The 23,425-nt window shown below is 43.6% G+C and overlaps 1 protein-coding gene across 3 annotated transcripts in view; it reads left to right on the top strand.

Moving 5' to 3' along the window:
* ANKRD6 (ankyrin repeat domain 6) overlaps positions 1-23,425 on the top strand; it is a 215,185-nt gene that overhangs the window by 155,496 nt on the left and 36,264 nt on the right. For 2 of the 3 annotated variants that reach the window (XM_030928053.1, XM_030928054.1), the window contains exon 3: positions 15,300-15,398. In XM_030928053.1, coding sequence (XP_030783913.1) covers positions 15,300-15,398 — 99 coding nt within the window. Of the gene's footprint in view, positions 1-15,299; positions 15,399-17,464; positions 17,485-17,565; positions 17,804-23,425 lie in introns of all 3 variants that reach the window. The other variant, XM_030928056.1, reaches the window with a different exon arrangement.

Genomic DNA, 23,425 nt, shown 5'->3' with positions numbered 1-23,425 from the left:
GTGTGTTTCCCCATTTTATACAAATTGTGGGATACTATACTCTCCTTCTTCATTTTAATTGGCTTAACCAATCCCCTATTGATGGGCATTTAGATTATGTTAATCTCCTGCCCTTACAAAGCATGCTGCAGTGACTCTGTTCGGAGGTCTTATTGCACAGTACGATTATATTTGTGTGATAGATTTCTCTAAATGGTACTTCTGAGTCAGAGCATGCATCCCCTTGCAATTTTGACAGCTAGAGCTAAATTGCTCTGCAGAGAAGTTGTGCCAGTCTACACTCCACCAGCATGTGTGAGGGGCCCGACGGGACTGACCTTTAAACACATGATGCCAGTGGTAGGTACACTGGGCTCTGTCTGCTGCCTCTCCTGGCCCTTCACCATCTGAGCTCATCTTACCTTTCTAGCCTTCTCTCCAGGAGCTCTCTGCTAAGGTGCATTTGACCTGTGTGGCCTCGGTTCCTCCTCACTTCAGCATGCGTTTCGTAGAATTTTCTCTGGGTTGAGTCTGGGGCCAGCTGCCTGGGAATCAAAGGGAAAAGTGGGGGAGTGGCTGATGGGAGGAGAATAGAAGAGGGGGATCTCCACACCTCTCCTCTGCTTCCCCATCCCCCATTCCCAAATGGAAAATGGAGTTCCCTCCCAAGACACCTGGGTCTTTTATTCTGACCCCAAGTACTCCAGTGTGTTCTCACATCCAGAGCAAGGGCAGGAGCCCATGCAGGGCTGCTGCAGTGCTTGGTTCTGCTCTGAGTTAGCACATCCACACACTGTGTGGAGCAGGTGTCTCTTCACTGAAACAAACAGGGCATTGAGGGTATACGGTTACATGGCAGGTCAAACAAAATCTGCTTGTGTTCTACAATAGCTAGAAGCATAACCCTGTAGGAAGAAAATCTCAACTGGGAAAACTTAGGCTTTTGTAGTTTATCATAAAAAAATCTCTGTGGAAAATTGACATATGGTGCTAATTCTGAGAAAGTTATAAAATGAACGTGTGTTAACATTTTATTTAACTCATTAATTAAAGAGGAAACCAGTAAGATGTTACAACTGTTTTGAAGGAGAATTGTCAGGCCAGGCCCAGACAATTAAAAAAAATTTTTTTTTGTAGAGATGGTGGGGGTGGACTCTTGCTATATTAATTGACCAAGCTGGTCTTGAACTCCTTGCCTCAAGAGATCCACCTCAGCCTGCCAAAGAGCTGGGTCCACAGGTACGCACCACCATGCCAGGCCAATTTTTTTTTACTTTTTGTAGAAATGGGGTCTTGCCATGCTGCCCATGCTGTCTTGAACTCCTGGGCTCAAGCAGTCTTCCCACTTCAGCCTCCCAAAGTGCTGTGATTACAGGTATGAGCCACCGCGCCCAGCCCCATTGTAATTATTTTCAACTGTTCAATCCAGTGGCAGTAATTGCATTCACACAGTTGTGTGATCATCACCACCATCCATTTCCAGATCTTTTTTCATCTTCCCAAACTGTAACTTTGTACCCATTAAACACTAACTCCCCTTTTCTCCTTCCCACCCAGCCCTTGCCAGCCACCATTCCACTTTCTGTCTCTATGAATTTGTCATCCATTTTAAAGTCTCTCACAATTTTTCCTTACCAAGAGTAGAGGCAATGAATCACATTTACCATCTTTTCAACCCTGCCCAAGTTATTAGCCTCCTTAAGCCTTCATTTCCTGTCTGTAAAATCAGCACAACAGCACTTACCTCAAGGATATGTGGTGAGGATTATATGAGGTAATCCATGCAGAGTGCTTAGAACAGTGTAATTAAGGACGTAGAAAGAGCTCAACGGATGGGAGTTGTTATTATCATGAAGACCATCTCCCCACCTGAGTCAACTGTCCTCAGAGGCACAGAAGTCAGTGGTTCTCAGTGTTGACTGCGCATGTGACCCCCTTTAGAGCCTTAAATACTGATGCCCAGGCCCACACCTAGAGGCTGTGGTTTAGTTGGTCTGGGGTATGGCCTGGGCTTGGGATTTTTCAGAGCAGCAAGACAGAGAACCTGTCACTGCTCTTGGTGTTTCCCCCTGAGGTTTCAGAACCTTCCATGCAGGGCAGGACAACACTGTCCATTGAGCATTGGGCCAAGACAGTGGTTAGACATCTGGAAGTTGTGCTGCTCTTTGTAGAATACCATGAAATATTGATATTCTAAATGCCATGATTCAAACTAGAGACAATTTTACTAGCAGGAAAGAAATGTCTCAAATATGGGAAGGCAAATGTATGCTGTGAATTGTCGTGTGGCTTGTCTATGAGACAACACATGAAAAATTATTGGGTCAATAATATGGAAGTCTTAAGTGTTAACTTACTGTGATAAGGATGCCAATTAGGCATGCGCCACAGTGACTCATGTTTCTAGCAAAGGTAGGTAGGTGTCCCTAGGAGATGCTCTTTGGAGGAAAGAGAGGCAGCCCCAGCCCCTCAGATGAGAGGGATAATGGAAGATTGGTGTGGCAGGTCAGACACGCTGTAATTGAGGAGAACAAGCCTCAGAACTTTGGGGATGGGCCCCCAAAGCTAACTCAGTCATCTTAGGAGAGGCTTTTAGGCTGCTGTTAAAGAATCTAGGTAAGAGTTCATCCTGAATCTCTTGGCTGCTCTGTCCTGCCCCTCACTGCCTATGCAGAAGTGCAATGTCTTTTCCTCCTGCCTCTGTAAAGGCCCACCTTATTTATAGTGGTTCTCAGTGGCAGTGAAGGCAGGTCCTGTTTGCTGCCTGCTTCTCTCCTCAACTCTACGTAGGCTTGGTGGGAGTTTGGGCCCAGAGGCCCTGCCAACCCCTGAGTGTTCAATCAGCAAGCCATCCACCATCTGCCACCACCGTGATTTGTCCATATTGTATCCTGTTGCCTTAGCAGTCTGCACTTAAAAGTAAGTCTAACTACACAGCTGAGTGCTTTATAACCCAGATTATGTGCTAGTAAAACTCCCTGAAAACATATATTTAGTAGGTCCTAACCACTCTAGACGAGACATTATAATATTGTGGCACAGCTGGGTGTCAGCGTTTAAAAATCCTCACTAAATACCTGTATCTTTCCTGAATAAAATGCGTTGGAGGATTACTGGTTTCCAGGCCAGTAATCAGCATGTTGTGAGGCTTGCATGGGTGATTCTCCACATCCACACCCTGGTAGTGCTGTGAAATGAAGAAGCCAAAGAGGAAAGGAGCTCTCAAAGCCACTGAGCTGCCCACCTGGGCCTCTGCTCAGAAGCCAGTGCGTCTATTGGTGAATTCCCTGAGGCCCTCTTAGTAGTTGTCTTCTTTTTCTTTTCTTTCTTTTAAGTTGTAATGACTTAGGTTTCACAAAATAAATTAAGCCAGGAACTTGTCAGGACACTGAAAATTCTTTCTCAGCAGGCCAGTCAGTTTGTTTCTAGTGAGAGTGGGCTGTTACATATTTCCTTGTTGTAAGCCAATAATTTAGGGTACGTGGGTGAATTACGTAGCAGCTCTACCTAGTCTGCTTTTAGCCAATTGATTGAGCAATGTGTAAGAATTAGAAACCATGATCAAGTGAAATTTATTCCAAGTATTATGTAAGACTGGGTCAACATCAGTGTAATCTACCATATCAACAAGTGCCTTAGCTCAGGCTGCTATAACAAAATACCACATATTGAGTGGCTTAAACAACAGACACTTATTTTTCACAGTTTTGTAGGATGGGAACTCTAAGATCAAGGTGCCTACAGATTCAGTTCCTGGTGAGTGCTCTCTTCCTGGTTTGTAGATGGCTGACTTCTCTCTGTGTGGCAGAGAGAGGGGTCTCTAGTCTCTCTTCCTCTCCTTATAGGGACACTAATCTTATCAGGGCCCTACCCTCATTTCCATATCCAAACCTAATTACCTTCCAAAGGACCCCATCTCCAAATACCAACACGTTGCAAGTTAGTGCTTCAACGTATCAATTTTAGGGAGAAACAAGCATTTAGTCCATAACGAGCTAAATAAGAAAAATCATCTGATCATATTAACAGGTACAGAAAAAGAATTTGACAAAACCAAACATCCATTTGGGAAAAGAACTCTCAGAAAACCAGAAATTGAGGAAAACTTTCTCAACGTGATAAAGAACATCTAAAAAAAACCAAGAGCTAACATCATATTTGATGGTGAGAGACTGAATGTTTTCCTGCTGTGATAAGGAACAAGACAGGAATGTCTGCTCATTCACTACAGTGCTGGAAGTTCTAGCCACCACAGTAAGGCAAGAAGAACGTGAGGAATTTAATCCCCAAAAAAGTCCTAGACATGGATGGTGGTGGTGGTTGCGCAACATTATGAATATACTTAATGCCACTGAATTATACACTTAAAAATTGTTAAAATGGTAGATTTTATGTATATGCATATTTGACCACAAATTTGTAAATCACACAAAAAAAAAAAAAATGGACCCAAGAAGAAGCAAAAAACTTAGTCTAATTAGCAAGGAAACATTGGAAACACGATTAAAGGTGCAACTTTTAGAAAGTACTAGGGCCGGCCAGGTGTGGTGGCTCACACATGTAATCCCAGCACTGTGGGAGGCCAAGGCAGGTGGATCACTTGAGGCCAGGTGTTCGAGACCAGCCTGGCCAATATGGTGAAACCCCATCTGTAAAAAAATAACAAAAATTAACCGAGCTTGGTGACGTGTGCCTGTAGTCCCAGCTACTCCGGAGGCTGAGGCAGAATTGCTTGAACCCGGGAGGCGGAGGTTGCAGTGAGCTGATATCGCACCACTGCACTCCAGCCTGGGTGACAGAGTGAGAGTCCGTCTCAAAAAAACAAACAAACAAAAAACAACAACAAAAAAAAAAACAAAAAAAAACTAGGGCCAGATGGTTTCATGGTCCTGTTTTATATTTTATCAACAACAAAAAATCCAATGTTATTTAAATTATTGTAAAGCACAGAACAAAAGAGAAAGCTGTACTTTTTCACATAGTCAGCACAACCTTAATGTCAAAAACAGATAAATAAGAACAAGAAACACCAATCTCAATTATGAATATTGATTTTTAAAATTCTTTATAACATTACCTAATAGAATGCAGCATTTATGAGAAGAATAATACAGTGTGACCAGGTGGGTTCCAGGAATGCAAAGATGGTACCATAATTCATTAAACCAACAAATTAAAAGAGAAAAACACATGATTATATTAACAGTTGCTGAAAAGGCAGTGATTCTTTTTTTTTTTTTTTTTTTTTTTTAGGCGGAGTCTCGCTCTGTCGCCCGGACTGGAGTGCAGTGGCCAGATCTCAGCTCACTGCAAGCTCCGCCTCCCGGGTTTACGCCATTCTCCTGCCTCAGCCTCCCGAGGAGCTGGGACTACAGGCGCCCGCCACCTCGCCCAGCTAGTTTTTGTATTTTTAGTAGAGACGGGGTTTCACCGTGTTAGCCAGGATGGTCTCGATCTCCTGACCTCGTGATTCGCCCGTCTCGGCCTCCCAAAGTGCTGGGATTACAGGCTTGAGCCACCGCGCCCGGCCGGCAGTGATTCTTGTTTTCTGGTTTTTGTTAGAAACCAGAAGAGAAGCAAGAACAGTCCTTATATCCAACCATAGTTCATCGTGCATTGGCCTACCATGCTGTGCTCTGTCAGTGTCAACCCATTGAAAAATGTAGTCTGGCCGGGCATAGCGGCTCACACCTGTAATCCCAGCATTTTGGGAGGCCGAGGTGGGCGGATCACAAGGTCATGAGTTCGAGACCAGCCTGGCCAACATGGTGAAATCCCATCTCTACTAAGAATACAAAAGTTAGCTTGCCGTAGTGGCGCATGCCTGTAATCCCAACTACTCGGGAGACTGAGGCAGGAGAATCATTTGAACCCGGGAGGTGGAGGTTGCAGTGAGCTGAGATCATGCCATTGCACTCTAGCCTGGGTGACAGAGTAAGACTGTCTTGGGGGGAAAAAAAAATGTAGTCTGGGCCACCAGCTGTGAGGAGTGTGTGGGCCATTAACTGATGCCTTACCACTCAACCACTCAGGGACAAGTATACTGTAGAAGCTGATGGAATCCTTAATAGCCAGTTTAGTTGCCTGAAATATTTTGGTCCTTCTTGCTGGTGGATCTTTCTAGAAGTCAGCCCAACCCTAGCAATTACTGTGTTACCTCAAAAGGAATTCTTGTCTGGGCACAGTGGCTCATGCCTAAAGTCCTAGCACTTTGGGAGGCTGAGGTGGGTGGATTACTTGAGGTCAGGAGTTCAAAACCAGCCTGGCCAACAGGTGAAACCCTGTCTCTACTAAAAATACAAAAAAATTAGCTGGGCATGGTGGCGGGCACCTGTAATCTCAGCTTCTTGGGAGGCTGAGGCAGAAGAATCTCTTGAACCTAGGAGGCATAGGTTGCAGTGAGTTGAGATCATGCCACTGCGCTCCAGCCTGGGCAACAGAGTGAGACTCCGTCTCAAAACAAAAGGCCAGTCACAGTGGCTCACGCCTGTAATCCCAACACTTCGGGAGGCTGAGGCAGGCAGATCACGAGGTCAAGAGATTGAGACCATCCTGGCCAACATGGTGAAACCTCGTCTCTACTAAAAATACAAAAATTAGCCGGGCACGGTGGCACACGCCTGTAGTCCTAGCTACTTGGGAGGCTGAGGCAGGATAATCGCTTGAACCCGGGAGGTGGAGGTTGCAGAGAGCTGGGATCACGCCACTGTACTCCAGCCTGGTGACAGAGCAAGACTTCATCTCAAAAAACAAACAAAAAAGGAATTCTCTTATCAATCAAACCCAATTGTTAGGAATAACTGATTCCTACCAATATATGTTTCAAATCACCTCTCCATGTCGTTTATGATTATTATTATTTTACAGGACCATCCTAATACTTCCATCCTTGTGTGATGGGACTGTTGGCCCCCAGTGCAGGAATTACCATCTGCCCCCATTACATTTTGTCTTTTTAAAATTGGCCTATTTCAATCTGAGATTGTTTTGGATCCTGATTTGTGTCAGCCAAGGAATTTATTCCCTTGCTGTTTCTTGTCACCTATTGTCTGATTAAGATATGATGTATCACTCATGTAAGTAGACAAGTAGATAAAATATATTTGCAACAAGGAAAGAAAACTCTGAAAGCTTCTTAAACTATAAATTGTTTTTAAATGTAAAGTTTTATTTTCTTTGATCAATGGTACTTTTTCAGTTGTTTTCTCGAATGTGTTCCATGTTTTCTTGAATGTCTTCATAACTGTCTTCATTGAATCATAAGCCTGAGAAGGACTTTGAACTTTTCTGACCCAAATTTACACCATTCCAGGCTGTTGAAGCTCTCAGGGAACACCATCTGTGATAAAAAGGACCCTTGAGACACTTAGAAAAGTTGGTGGGGTCTTCCACTATTTAAAATCTAAACGAGGAGCCAAGTGGCCAGAATTCCAGCTATTGTAGTTCTGCCAAAAATAAGATTGGAGACATTGAGAATTCATTTCACCTCTTCAGCCAAATGAAACTGTCAAAGACTCTTCCCATTCTAAACATTATATTTGTAAAATATGTGCCACTCTTATTTTAGTAGTGTTACAACTTTCTTGCCTCCTACTACTTCTCTCTTAATGCGACAGATAATATAGGCAGACTGACTCAAAAGACTTGACTCAAAAAAGACTGCATGACCCTGATCCAGTTTCTCATGGGTCTCCTGAAGAAAAGAAGCTTTATGAAATGATTACACTAATTTAACCTACATTCTTCCCATTATACCATTTCTTCTTGTGTGGGTCACATCATGCAGCTGCCCTGCTTGTTACAGTCCCTAGTTAAGATGGTTAAATTGTTTTATTGTTTGAGTCAATGAGTCTCAATTCCTTTATACAACCTTTCCCTACTCCCTTCCTTCAGAGTTTCTGCCCTTTTATTCCTTTGACTTCTGCCCCAGGTCTCCTTTTGACTCTGGTCCTATCTGGTCGTAAGAATATCATTGAGACCAAGCATGATGGCTCACGCCTGTAATTCCAGCATTTTGGGAGGCCGAGGCGGGTGGATCACCTGAGGTCAGGAGTTCAAGACTAGCCTGGCCAACATGGTGAAACACCATCTCGACTAAAAATACAAAATTAGCTGGGTGTGGTGGTGCACACCTGTAGTCCCAGCTGCCTCCCAGCTAAGGCAGGAGAATCGCTTGAACCCAGGAGGTGGAGGCTACAGTGAGCTGAGATTGTGCCACTGCACTCTAGTCTGGGTAAGACAGAGCAAGACTCTGTCTCAAAAAAAAATGGTGTTCCAGGAATGGCTAAGCACCACACCTTTCCTTCTCACTTTTCAGGTGCATTCTGTTGGGCCAGGCCTTGTCCAGGCCTACTCTATTAGACCTGTCATTCCTGGGACAGGTACTATTGGTCTGAAAGGCCTGCCCTTTAGTAAGTAGGGTCCAAGATACTGAAGCAGGAGCGAGGAGCTGGGACCCAACCTGCCTCCTAGCTGGAGTGGTGATGGACCAGGGTCATAGCCCAGGGCTCCCAGGCCCCATGCAGTCAATAGCAGGGGCAGTTGACTGGCTTGTTTCTGTAGGTTGTAGTTCTCAAATGGCCCTGTTTCGCCTCCCTCCAAGGGTCCTGGCCCCTTCTAGGGAGGGATTTCTTTTTTTTTTTTTTTTTTTGAGACGGAGTCTTGCTCTATTGCCCAAATTGGAGTCCAGTGGCCGGATCTCAGCTCACTGCAAGCTCCGCCTTTAGGGTTCACGCCATTCTCCTGCCTCAGCCTCCCGAGTAGCTGGGACTATAGATTTGTAACGTAACGCCTTGGTCTACCGGGAGAGTCCAGGAAGGAGGCTGAACGCCAGTCTGACACCTGCTGGGAACGAAAACACCTCCACTTCCTTTCAGGGTTTCTTTTAAGCCGATTACCTTCGGCTGGGCTCCCTTGTCATCCTCACTGGTGGGAGATCATTATGTTAACGGGAATCCTCCTCCTGGAAGGTTCCCACTCCCAAGTGGGAGTTGGTCTCTTCAGAGTGAGTAGCAGGGACCGTTTCATTCTGGGCATGATTGTGATCACTTATTCCATGTAATTTATGGCTTGCCTGCTGGAATCGGAGTCACTCTGATGTTCCCATGCAGCAGTTATGCTGGAGTTAGATCCACAGGGCTCAGCCTGCCTGAACAAATCACCATCCCAGGCCAGTGCCTCAGTGGTGTTGACAGTGGGGACACATTTTTGTGGTTGTTGCTTCGCAACATCTTAAGACTCTTTCATTCGGTTCCCTGGAAGCCAGGCCCTGAGTCTGTGCCTCTTCCTGATTGGATCAGAGGGAGATGCAGGAAGTCGGGGTGGATACTGCCTCTTCTCCTCACCCCTGCTGGCCTCAGATGGCCCAGCCTGATACCAGGGCCCCTTGGAGGAACATCACCTTTAAAGGGTTGAAGGCAGTGGTTCGTAACCTCCAACCACACCTGGAGATGCACTGAAAATGACTGGATAAAAATGACAATAATTGTATTGGGTTGTGGAATTATAGAGGATATTCTTTTCCATATTTTTAGTAATATTACATTGCTTATATACTCTGAAGATCTGGGAAGCTGTAGGTTGCAGCAAGGTAGTATTTTAGGTGTTTTATATTGATAGGCTGACGAGAGCATCAACAAGAATGTGAAAGAGGTATGGCCCTTGCTGGAGCAGGCCTGAAGGGCAGGTTTAGCCAAAGGGCCTGCAGCTGTCCAGGGAGGGTTTATCCTGGCCCCTCCTCATCCCATCCTGTGGTTCTCAACCAGGTCACACATTAGAGTCACCTGAGGAGGTTGTATAAAAACTGCCTGGGCCTCACCACAGTGAGTTGATCAGAGACTCGAGGGAGAGGCTTACGCACCAATAGAGAGGGATGACAACAGACCAACCTCCCCAGGAGAGCCATATGCAGAGAAAATAGAAAACATCTCTCATTGTCCTTGAGATTCTAAAAAAATCAGGTTATTTTTAAACAAACCCCAGAGGTTAGTGGCTGGGCTAAGGTAAAACACCCAAGAACTTGGGAGCTTCCTAGGGGTGAGACATGAAGCCCCTGCTCTGCCAGGAAAGAATTTTGCTCCTACCCTCACCCCCAACACAACCAATGCAGCGCACAGAGTGGTGGGGAAAGCAGGCAGCTGGGCTCAGGTGGCTTAAGGGGTGACTCCAGACTCCATTTACCTGCTGTATAACTTAGAACAAGTGACAGAATCTCCCATGCCTCAGTTTCCTTATCTATAAAATGGGCTCGATAATAGTGTCCACCTCATAGGATAATTGGGAGGATAGAATTAGCGAACATGTGTAAAATTCTTAACATAGTGCCTTCTACACAATAAATGGACCCAAGCGTTCAATAAATTCTGGCCACTGCTGTCTCTTGCTCTGCTCGATTATTGGTCTTGCTGGGCTCACCAGGGCCTGGGTTGAGTTAAGCTGAACTGATCTTTGAGGATAACTGGGGTAGGACTCAGGATAACTGGGGTAGGACTCAGGGCAAATTGATGCTTTAAAAATTCTTCCCTTTTTTTTTCTTTCTTTCTTTTTTTTTCCAGAGAGAGGGTCTTATTCTGTCACCCAGGCTGAAGTGCAATGGTGCAATCACAGCTCACTGCAGCCTTGATTTCCCGGGCTCAATCCATCCACCCTCCTCAGCCTCCTGAGTAGCTGGGACTATAGGCGCACAGAACGATGCTCAGCTAATTTTTGTATTTTTGGTAGAGATGGGTTTTTGCCATGTTGCCCAGGCTATAGAACTCCTGGGCTCAAGTGGTCCACCCGCCTTGGCCTCCCAAAGTGCTGGGATTACAGGCGTGAACGACCTTGCCTGGCCCAAACTTCTTATCATTCATAATACATGGCCTTTTTTCCTGTTCCCATTTCTTCCAGCGGCCAGTCCTAGGGGCACGGAAATGGAAATGAGAGCAGTTGCATCCTTAAGTCTAAGTCATTCAAAGCTGCCTCTAAGGATCAATTTTTATTTGCTCCCTTACCCTTAGAGGGGTTCCAGCCTTTCCCATTAGTCAGACATGCCTGGGGGCGTTCCTGTGTGCTGGATAGGGGCAACCTCTTCTCCAAAGGGCTCTATTTTTGTTGCTATTTACTACAGAATGTTCTGGAAAACCAAGTACGTGTCTGCTGCTTTCTTGCTTTTCTCCTTTGGCAGGTGGTGTGTGTTTAAGAGGGTGGGTCTTGTGCTAGGAAAGCCCCGGAGACCAAGGAGACAGCTTCAGCTTCTATAGGAAACCTATTACTGCCTTTGCTATTGCTGTGCTTTAACCAGAGGCCAGAAAAGGAGCCAAGCATGAGCAGGGAACACAGCCCCTCCTCAGAAAAACTCCTGTGCCATTGTTGTAGCTCAGCTCCTGAAGCTCTCAGGATGTCACCCCACCTTGCTGACAGGAAGCCTGAGTGCTGTGGGAGGCCAGGAGCATTGCTGGAGAATCAGGGAAGTCACAGTTTGGAGAACGGTGTTCTCAGTGAAGAACACCCTTCCAAGAAGAGACACAGAGATTGGGAACCACAGTTTACATTTCAAAAATGGAAGTGGACAAGTGGGCCAGGACTGGCTGATGGGAACCTGGACCCTCCAGCCATAGCCCTTCTGGTTGGAAGAGATCCAACTCTTCACCCAGATCCATTTGACATTGGAAATATCTCACTGGTCTTTGCGAAGGCAAAGGTGTGGGGTGTCGAAGAGGAGAGGGAACGGTTGGGGTGTACTTTGGGGTGGGGGCTGAGGACAGCTGGAGGGAAGGGAAACCCATGCTGGATGGTGGATGTTACCTCATCCTTATTTCAAGCCTGTGGAGTGGGCAGCGGAGGTTATTCCTGTTTTACAGATGAGAAAATAGGCTTAGTTTAGGGGATTAAGCACCAAATGACACAGGTGTTATTGGTCAGAGCTGGGATTCAAACTAAGCTCTGATGCCTCTGGCGTTTCATGTCTCCACTGGTGGTTCTTCGTTGACTTTGGATTAAAAAGGTGTCTCCAGTCTAGGCCTATCCTGTTTGTAATTTAGAGTTTCTAAAGTGCCCTCCCAGAAGTGATCTTCTTTGAACCTTTGTCCTTTTGGGCTTCTCTAACAAGGTAACATAGAGTAAGTAGTTTAAACAACAGACATTTTCTCCTCATGGTTCTGGGAGCTGGGAATTCTATGGTCAGAGTACCAGGAGGTACTCGGGCATCTGGGATCCCAAGCATGGCAGGAGGATCTCTTGAGACACAAAAAAGAACCCCTTGCCAGACACGTGGCTCACACCTGTAATCCCAGCACTTTGGGAGGCTGAGGCAGGAGGATCACTTGAGGTCAGGAGTTCAAGACCAGCCTGGCCAACATGGTGAAACCCATCTCTACTAAAAATACAAAAATTAGCCGGGTGTGGGGCGCACACCTGTAGTCCCAGCCACTTAGGAGGCTGAGGCGAGAGGATTGCTTGAACCTAGAAGGCCGCAGTTGCAGTGAGCCAAGATCATGCCACTGCACTCCAGCCTGGATAACAGCGCAAGACACCATCTTAATTTTTAAAGTACTCCTGGGTCTGTTGGCCCCTTTCCAGCCTTCCCAGGCAGCTTTTCTTCATGCTGGTCTGTATTTTCCAGCTGCCCAGAAGCACTTGTGTCCCACCATGCTGTCACCTCTCTCATAGCACACACTTCTCTGTCCTCATGTGATGAACTCCCCTTTGTTTCAGAATGTCTTAGGAAACTTTTCGAAGGGCACTTTACTCAATGTCAGGAAGTCCTTGACAAGGATATGTGGTGACAGATGGAGCTGAGGACCAGGCCCAGCCAGTGGAACCTGGTCATGCCACTCTATCTGATCAGCTATGATTTCATTGGAAGAATTGAGGTTGGGGAGCACACGGCTGAGCACAGTCACCATCAGAGAAAGGTCACTCTTCATCTCAGATGCTGCCTTTCTACGAAAGCTTTTTATAGCCCACTTTTTTGGGGATTAAGTGATTAAAGTAAGCTCTGACCTCTTTCCTGAATCATTCTAGTGCTTTGGTCACATTTCATGGGGAGAAATTAAGAACCCTTATTGTTTGTTATCTCTGTTTTCCTCCATGGCTCATGGCTCATTACCCGTGGCAAACTAGTGCTTTCTTGAAATCATAAATGTGTATCCTGCTAGAGTATCAATAAAGGCCTTTGGGAAGACCTTAGGGGTATGCTTCAGCATGGGTGGGGCCATGGTTCAATGATGTTTGAATGTTTCTTCACAGTAAAACTTGTAGGGGAAAGCAAAGGAAACATGTTTGCTTTAGAATTGGAAGAATTAGGAGTTTGGCAGGGCAGTTCTCTAGACAGAAGCTATTCGCATCAAAAAGTGTTATTTTTTCTGGATGTCACCCTTGATGTGGCACCTTGGGAGCCGACATGCTTAGGGCAGTTGAAGTGAATGGTCTTCTTAATGGCCCAGCAACAGGGCTAAGAAGCCTACTCAGGTGCACATACTAATGTGTTCTGCAACCTCCTGGCAATAGCCTGGGTGCCCATCAGGAGGAGGATGAATAAATAATTAATAAGTGAAGCAGAACTACATGAACAACGTGAAAAAAAGTCTCAAAAATATAAGGTTAGACAAAAAAAAAAAAAGCCAATTTATATTGTGTAGTTGAAAACTATTAGGCTGGGCACAGTGGCTAATGACTTCAATCTTAGTACTTCGGGAGGCTGAGGTGGGCAGATCACTTGAGCCCAGGAGTTCAAGACCAGCCTAAGCAACATGGCGAAACCCCATCTCTACAAAAAGAAAAAATTGGCCGAGCATGATGACGCATGCCTGTGGTCCCAGGTACTTGGGACACTGAGGTGGGAGGATCACTTGAGCCAAGAGGCTGAAGCTGCTGTGAGCCATGATCATGCCAATACACTCCAGCCTGAGCAGCAGAGTGAGACCCTGTCTCAAAGAAAAAAAAAAACCTATTTATGTAAGGTTTGAAACAAGCAGCACAGTGTTTATATATATTGTCTTTGGCTACAAACATGTAGTAAAAGATATAATGAAAAGCAAAGGAATGATGAATACCAAATTTGAGAGAGTGGTTACCTCTGGGAATGGAAGAGAAATGAGACCTGGGAGTTGTTCACAAAGAATATCAATGATTTATCTTTTTTCTTGAAATAGTTGGTGGCTATGTGAAGTTTAGAATATTACTTACATTTTTTAGTGGTTGAAATACTTCATAATTTTAGTTTAGTGTTTTTGTTTGTTTGTTTTTTAAGGCAAGGTCTTGCTCTGTTGCCCAGGCTGAAGTGCAGTGGTACAGTCACAACTCACTGCAGCCTCAACCTCCTGGGCTCAGGTGATCCTCCCACCTCAGCCTCCTAGGTAGCCGGGACTACAGGCACATGCCACTATGCCCAGCTAATTTTAAAAAAAGAAAAATTTTTTATAGAGATGGAGTCTCACTGTGTTGCCCAGGCTGATCTCAGACTCCTGGCATCAAGTGATCCTCCCACTTCAGCCTCCCAAAATGCTGGGATTACAGGTGTGAGCTACCACACCCACAGTAGAATTTGTTTTTAAAAAGAGGAAGAACCGGCCAGTCATGGTGGCTCATGCCTGTAATCCCAGCACTTTGGGAGGCCAAGGCAGGTGGATCATTTGAGGTCAGGAGTTCAAGACCAGCCTGGCCAACATGGTGAAACCCTGTCTACTTGAAATATAAAAATTAGCTAGGTGGTAGTGGCGTGTGCCTGTAATTCCAGCTACTTGGGAGGCTGAGGCAGGAAAAATCACTTGAGCCTGGGAAGCAGAGGTTGTGGTGAGCCAAGATGGTGTCACCGCACTGCAGTCTGGGCAAGAGTCAGACTGTGTCTCAAAAAAAAAAAAAAAAGAGGAAGAACCTTTCCGAATCAGTTCAATCAACAGTTTTAATTTTCAGGTGTTACTAACTGGACTCTTCTGGGGCTGATGACCATGACGTCTTGCTGTTCTCCTGCCTCTTGCCCAGATTCATCATGGCCACTTCATCATTCCTCAGTATTAGCACCAGTGAGAAATTAAGAGAAGGCACAAACCCCCTCATTTTGCTACTTAATAGTCTGATGAGTAGAGAGTAGAAATAATGCACTAAAGGAAATCTTCACATTTTGAGCATATCGTGTTCATTGATTACAATGACAATAGCCAATGTTAACTGAGACAAACTTGAATTTTGGTTAACCCATAAGAATCTCCTGCCAATCCAAAGGGGCAGGAGGGAGTGGTCATCCAAAAACCCCCATGCAAACCTTGCTCTAGGCCCTCTGTCTCCCAAGGGAGTAGCTTTGATGACTTGTTCTGAAATCATTGTTCGCTTTGCATTCACAGCATGGCCGGACTCCCCTGCATCTTGCTGCCAATAAGGGCCATCTTCCTGTGGTCCAGATCTTGCTGAAGGCTGGCTGCGACCTCGATGTCCAGGATGATGTGAGTAGAAGCCATCATTCTATTGAGTTGAGTTGGCAGGGGAGCTTGTCTGGCTAGAAATCCACAAAGTGTAAGCTATGAGATGGGAGGGTAGTAGATGCTCTCCCAGCATGTTTTAGCTGCATCTTGGTCTCTGTGGTGGCGAGAACTTCCTCTTGAAGACCTGCTCTGAGGCCCATTCTCAATAGCAAGTTAGAGTTTGGGAGTGTGGGGTGGTTCTCCTATCATGGTTCACTTCCTGTCTATTATTCAAGTGATCACTTCCTGTCTATTGTACAAAATGCCTCAAAGGGGATTTTTGCCTTTGTCCTGTCTCAGCATAAAGAGACACACACACGCACATCAGTGAGTATGGGCAAGACCTGCTGGAAATGTGTGTCAATGACCAAATTTATTGGAGGAAAAATGGGGGTTAAAACTTTAATTTTTTTTCTCATCTTAATTTCTCTTGGTCAGTGAATATGACATGGAAAAATGATCTATTCAAGATGGGGAGTTAGGGGAAAACACAGATCTCATAGAATCTAAGAAAAAGGAGGCCTCCAAAAAGAGTTTACTCTGGCACCATGCTATTATTGAGACCTGGCCATCAGCCAACTCAGCTCTGAGTCTATTCATTCAGATTATCTAGAGATGGACTCTGATTGGCTCCTCTGACATCAAGTGGCCAATCCTGAGTGAGTCAGCAGTGGCTGGGATGGAGTCACATAGTAGAGTGGCTGTCCTCTTGGGTCTTTGGAGAAGGCGGTTCTCTAAGAAAGGACCATATAAATTGTCCTCCAACAGCTATTAGGAAAAGGCCCTTTGATAATACAGCTGAAAACTATTTTTAGAAATGGTTGCAACACTAATTCATGTAGTAGAACTCTAAGAAATAAGAACTTTTGTGGGGAACACAGAATCTTGGAGTGTTTGCACTTATAACTTCTTCCAAATTCACCTTTAATAACTGTAGTTATAAGAGTGTGATTCAAATTTCAAACCTTCAGCTGTGCTACAGTGTGGTTTACTAAAGTGCTTCTGGTCTTTGGGTCTATGTATAATGTCATAAAACTTGGCAAACACACAGTAAGAACAGTATTTGCAAAGAAATAACTAAATATGCATGGGCAGAAGGCCATCCAGTGTCTTTCATAAATCTCTGGTTATATCTGGAACTTGTTGGGTCATCAAGGTTGTTATTTTCAAAAAATGCTGATTTAGCTTTAAGCTGTTGATTTCTACCTTGGGTCATAATACTTTTTATATTTTCCTGCACTATGGTCATCATAACATTCTCAACTATATCATACCTTAGATGACAGGAGCAAAAATACAAGGAGAGAGAAAAGATTTTGACCGTAGAAAAGGTGGGGCACTGAGTTATTACTGGTGCAAACATGTTGGGATGCATTTGGTCTTCTCTTCGCATAATTAAAGGCTTTGCTTGCCACAGTGGCAAGGCCAAAATGTCAGGCGTGCTAACCCATTCCAACTTGATACCCCTGCCTCACATCGTGGTCTCTAAGTATCACTGTATTCTCATGCAGCAAAGCCCTTGCTAATTTCCTAGAACTGCTGCTGTTTATACCAGGCAAGGTAGGAAGTGAAATAGGCAAGAATTTTTTTAGGTAACCAAAGTGAGACGTGTCAGCAGAAGAAAAGCCAGATCTACTTTTAGACAGAAAGACCCCCTTTTATTTATTGAAGTTATTTTCTTGCATCTTTTCCTTGTCCTAGACAGACAATGCATATATTGCTTCTCCCAGATAAATTAAAACAAAAATACAACAACAAGAAACAGTTGGGAGTGGAGAAGGTAGAAGTGACCTTCACTAGTTCTGAAGAAATGTATTTACCAGCATATGATCCATGCCTGTTCTCTGTGTATTTATCATGCTGTTGATGGCCAGCCTTGAAATACATGCAAGAACTCAAGGAAGAAAACTCTTGATGTGTGTCCTTTAAAGAATCTAGGAGATCAGTTATTTGAAAAAAAATCTCAGAAGTTACCTGTCTTGGATGGTGGGTAGAAACAGAGAATGCTAATGATATGAAGAATTTACTCCTAACTTCATATTCTACAGATACTGATCTTTATGGCATGGTAAGGACTGAGAATTAGTTGAAGAATGACCTCCAGTGACCTGGAGTGGGATTATTATGAATTTCAACCTGTGGAAACCAGTTCTTTATATTATGCAACTCCAGGAGCAAATTCTCTCTTGCTTCCCGCCAATCCTGTCAACTCTCATTGGAGCACTGATGCCATCTCTGATTGGTCAATGAGCAATCACATAGCCCCCGCCTCAGAAATAGTCCAGGATGCTGTGGCCACAGTGAAAGCCATGAAAGAAGATAAAAATAAGAAAAACCACAGAGGGAAGGTTAGGAAGGACCCTAGAAGATCAGAAAGAGAAAAAGAGGTCAGCAACTTGCTTTACACACCTAATCTGTCTTGAGCTTCCTTGCAGTATGTCTGCATGTGCCACATGGGGGTGATTCCTCCTGAAGAGGGGCACACTGCACCCTTGCATGATGGGAATTTCCTCCATGAGCATGGCCTTTGGAATATGCCAACACTACACTCACTCTTTTTTACCATGTAGGAAAGAAAAATAACAGTATTTCAAAACAAAGATTTAGACCTTATAGGCACCAAAACTCTTAAAATCCCAAAGTGAGAAACACTGTCTCAGAAAAACTGAGAGCTGGCAGTTCACATACTTTGCAAATGGGTCAACATGTTCCAAATCAACGTGCCAAACTGCAAGGTTGCAGGCCCTTCAGGTTTCCAGCTACAGCGTCTTTCCTTCTGCTTCTTGTAGTTAATCATTCAACAAATGCTTTTGGGGCAGCTCTAGTGGCTATGCTTTACTTTATGAAAGAGGCAGTCCCAACCCCACAGATGCATCTGACCTTTTCTGGTGCTCGTCTTAAGGATAATGACTTCACAGGATGGAAGCAGCTTGGGGTGAGTGCAAAAAGCCTCGACAATTTGATTTCTGGTCTAAGCATGCTATCCTAGGCTTATCAATAAAATGAGAGAATTAGACATCAATAAAATGAGAAAATTAGACTTGGCACATAGGAGGGAGTCAATAAATATTCAGGCCGGGCCTGGTGGCTCACACTTGTAATCCCAGTGCTTTGGGTGGCTATGGAGGAAGGATCACTTGAACCCAGGAGTTGGAGACCAGCCTGGGCAACATGGCAAAACTATATATCTACCAAAAATAAAAAAATTAGCTGGACATGCTGGCAAATGCCTGTGGTCCCAGCTGCTCAGGAGGCTGAAGTGGGAAGACTGATTGAGCCTGGGAGGTGTAGGTTGCAGTAAGCTGAGGTCATGCCACTGCACTCTAGCATAGGTGACAGAGTGAGACCCTGTCTCAAAATTAATGGATGTTCACCGAATAGATAATTCAGTAAACACTGTTGAGAGTGCTCTACCTTTTCCCAGCATTTCAGAATTTCATGATTGACTTAGGTGTCATATACAAGTAAGAATTATGTCAAAGTAGCCACTTGTAAGTGTTGAGGCCACATCTTGTTCTTCTCTGTGTCATTTCAAGGAGGAAATGTTTCAACGGTAAATTTTAATCTTATAGGAGGAAAGAGTCCATTTGTAGATAACTGACCCTGTTTCAACTGAGGGCCTCAAGGTGCTAAATTGTTTGTGTTGTGTTCTAAGGAAGAATAGATCCGAGATGATAACCTGAGGCAACCATTGTTTTTTTTTTTTTCCCCCATAAAGAGATACAAATTTTATTTATCAATAAAAATAAATGCATTAAAAGATTTAAGAAAAGAATTTAGGACAGCTATAAATTCCCCCAAGATACTATTCCTAATCTTCCATACAAATACAGGGTATTTTTCTTTCTTTTTTTTTTTATTATACTTTAAGTTCTAGGGTACATGTGCATAACGTGCAGGTTTGTTACATATGCATACTTGTGCCATGTTGGTGTGCTGCACCCATCAACTCGTCAGTACCCATCAATTCATCATTTATATCAGGTATAACTCCCGATGCAATCCCTCCCCCCTCCCCATGATAGGCCCCAGTGTGTGATGTTCCCTTCCCGAGTCCAGGTGATCTCATTGTTCAGTTCCCACCTATGAGTGAGAACATGCGGTTTTTGGTTTTCTCTTCTTGTGATAGTTTGCTAAGAATGATGGTTTCCAGCTGCATCCATGTCCCTACAAAGGACGCAAACTCATCCTTTTTTATGGCTGCATAGTATTCCATGGTGTATATGTGCCACATTTTCTTAATCCAGTCTGTCACAGATGGACATTTGGGTTGATTCCAAGTCTTTGCTATTGTGAATAGTGCTGCAATAAACATACGTGTGCATGTGTCTTTATAGCAGCATGATTTATAATCCTTTGGGTATATACCCAGTAGTGGGATGGCTGGGTCATATGGTACATCTAGTTCTAGATCCTTGAGGAATCGCCATACTGTTTTCCATAATGGTTGAACTAGTTTACAATCCCACCAACAGTGTAAAAGTGTTCCTATTTCTCCACATCCTCTCCAACACCTGTTGTTTCCTGACTTTTTAATGATTGCCATTCTAACTGGTGTGAGATGGTATCTCATTGTGGTTTTGATTTGCATTTCTCTGATGGCGAGTGATGATGAGCATTTTTTCATGTGTCTGTTGGCTGTATGAATGTCTTCTTTTGAGAAATGTCTGTTCATATCCTTTGCCCACTTTTTGATGGGGTTGTTTGTTTTTTTCTTGTATATTTGTTTGAGTTCTTTGTAGATTCTGGATATTAGCCCTTTGTCAGATGAGTAGATTGCAAAAATTTTCTCCCATTCTGTAGGTTGCCTGTTCACTCTGATGGTAGTTTCTTTTGCTGTGCAGAAGCTCTTTAGTTTAATTAGATCTCATTTGTCAATTTTGGCTTTTGCTGCCGTTGCTTTTGGTGTTTTAGACATGAAGTCCTTGCCCATGCCTATGTCCTGAATGGTATTACCTAGGTTTTCTTCTAGGGTTTTTATGGTATTAGGTCTAACATTTAAGTCTCTAATCCATCTTGAATTAATCTTCGTACAAGGAGTAAGGAAAGGATCCAGTTTCAGCTTTCTACTTATGGCTAGCCAATTTTCCCAGCACTATTTATTAAATAGGGAATCCTTTCCCCATTTCTTGTTTCTCTCAGGTTTGTCAAAGATCAGATGGCTGTAGATGTGTGGTATTATTTGTGAGGACTCTGTTCTGTTCCATTGGTCTATATCTCTGTTTTGGTACCAGTACCATGCTGTTTTGGTTACTGTAGCCTTGTAGTATAGTTTGAAGTCAGGTAGCGTGACGCCTCCAGCTTTGTCCTTTTGACTTAGGATTGTCTTGGCAATGCGGGCTCTTTTTTGTTTCCATATGAACTTTAAAGCCGTTTTTTCCAATTCTGTGAAGAAAGTCATTGGTAGCTTGATGGGGATGGCATTGAATCTATAAATAACCTTGGGCAGTATGGCCATTTTCACGATATTGATTCTTCCTATCCATGAGCATGGTATGTTCTTCCATTTGTTTGTGTCCTCTTTGATTTCACTGAGCAGTGGTTTGTAGTTCTCCTTGAAGAGGTCCTTTACATCCCTTGTAAGTTGGATTCCTAGGTATTTTATTCTCTTTGAAGCAATTGTGAATGGAAGTTCATTCATGATTTGGCTCTCTGTTTGTCTGTTACTGGTGTATAAGAATGCTTGTGATTTTTGCACATTAATTTTGTATCCTGAGACTTTGCTGAAGTTGCTTATCAGCTTAAGGAGATTTTGGGCTGAGACAATGGGGTTTTCTAAATATACAATCATGTCATCTGCAAACAGGGACAATTTGACTTCTTCTTTTCCTAACTGAATACCCGTTATTTCTTTCTCTTGCCTGATTGCCCTAGCCAGAACTTCCAACACTATGTTGAATAGGAGTGATGAGAGAGGGCATCCCTGTCTTGTGCCAGTTTTCAAAGAGAATTTTTCCAGTCTTTGCCCATTCAGTATGATATTAGCTGTGGGTTTGTCATAAATAGCTCTTATTATTTTGAGGTACGTTCCATCAATACCGAATTTATTGAGAGTTTTTAGCATGAAGGGCTGTTGAATTTTGTCAAAAGCCTTTTCTGCATCTATTGAGATAATCATGTGGTTCTTGTCTTTGGTTCTGTTTATATGCTGGATTACGTTTATTGATTTGCGAATGTTGAACCAGCCTTGCATCCCAGGGATGAAGCCCACTTGATCATGGTGGATAAGCTTTTGGATGTGCTGCTGAATCCGGTTTGCCAGTATTTTATTGAGGATTTTTGCATCGATGTTCATCAGGGATATTGGTCTAAAATTCTCTTTTTTTGTTGTGTCTCTGCCAGGCTTTGGTATCAGGCTGATGTTGGCCTCATAAAATGAGTTAGGGAGGATTCCCTCTTTTTCTATTGATTGGAATAGTTTCAGAAGGAATGGTACCAGCTCCTCCTTGTACCTCTGGTAGAATTCAGCTGTGAATCCATCTGGTCCTGGACTTTTTTTGGTTGGTAGGCTATTAATTATTGCCTCAATTTCAGAGCCTGCTATTGGTCTATTCAGTGATTCAACTTCTTTCTGGTTTAGTCTTGGGAGAGTATAAGTGTCCAGGAAATTATCCATTTCTTCTAGATTTTCTAGTTGATTTGCGTAGAGGTGTTTATAGTATTCTCTGATGGTAGTTTGTATTTCTGTGGGGTAGGTGGTGATATCCCCTTTATCATTTTTTATTGCGTCTGTTTGATTCCTCTCTCTTTTCTTCTTTATTAGTCATGCTAGCGGTCTGTCAATTTTGTTGATCTTTTCAAAAAACCAACTCCTGGATTCATTGATTTTTTTGGAGGGTTTTTTGTGTCTCTATCTCCTTCAGTTCTGCTCTGATCTTAGTTATTTCTTGCCTTCTGCTAGCTTTTGAATGTGTTTGCTCTTGCCTCTCTAGTTCTTTTAATTGTGATGTTAGAGTGTCAATTTTAGACCTTTCCTGCTTTCTCTTCTGGGCATTTAGTGCTATAAATTTCCCTCTCCACACTGCTTTAAATGTGTCCCAGAGATTCTGGTATATTGTATCTTTGTTCTCATTGGTTTCAAAGAACATCTTTATTTCTGCCTTCATTTCCTTATGTACCCAGTAGTCATTCAGGAGCAGGTTGTTGAGTTTCCATGTAGTTAAGCGGTTTTGATTGAGTTTCTTAGTCCTGAGTTCTAGTTTGATTGCACTGTGGTCTGAGAGACAGTTTGTTATAATTTCTGTTCTTTTACATTTGCTGAGGAGTGCTTTACTTCCAATTATGTGGTCAATTTTGGAATAAGTGCGATGTGGTGCTGAGAAGAATGTATATTCTGTTGATTTGGGGTGGAGAGTTCTATAGATGTCTATTAGGTCCACTTGGTGCAGAGATGAGTTCAATTCCTGGATATCCTTGTTAACTTTCTGTCTCGTTGATCTGTCTAATGTTTACAGTGGGGTGTTGAAGTCTCCCATTATTATTGTATGGGAGTCTAAGTCTCTTTGTAAGTTTCTAAGGACTTGCTTTATGAATCTGGGTGCTCCTGTATTGGGTGCATATATATTTAGGAGAGTTAGCTCTTCCTGTTGAATTGATCCCTTTACCATTATGTAATGTCCTTCTTTGTCTCTTTTGATCTTTGATGGTTTAAAGTCTGTTTTATCAGAGACTAGGATTGCAACCCCTGCTTTTTTTTGTTCTCCATTTGCTTGGTAGATCTTCCTCCATCCCTTTATTTTGAGCCTATGTATGTCTCTGCATGTGAGATGGGTCTCCTGAATACAGCAGACTGATGGGTCTTGACTCTTTATCCAGTTTGCCAGTCTGTGTCTTTTAATTGGAGCACTTAGTCCATTTACATTTAAGGTTAATATTGTTATGTGTGACCTTGATCCAGCCATTATGATATGAACTGGTTATTTTGCTCGTTAGTTGATGCCGTTTCTTCCTAGCCTTGATGGTCTTTATATTTTGGCATGTTTTTGCAATGGCTTGTACCGGTTGCTCCT

Source organism: Rhinopithecus roxellana, chromosome 4 (assembly GCF_007565055.1).
Source record: "Rhinopithecus roxellana isolate Shanxi Qingling chromosome 4, ASM756505v1, whole genome shotgun sequence".
NCBI classification, from domain to species: Eukaryota; Metazoa; Chordata; class Mammalia; order Primates; family Cercopithecidae; genus Rhinopithecus; species Rhinopithecus roxellana.
This window is presented reverse-complemented; position numbering and strand designations above follow the sequence as displayed.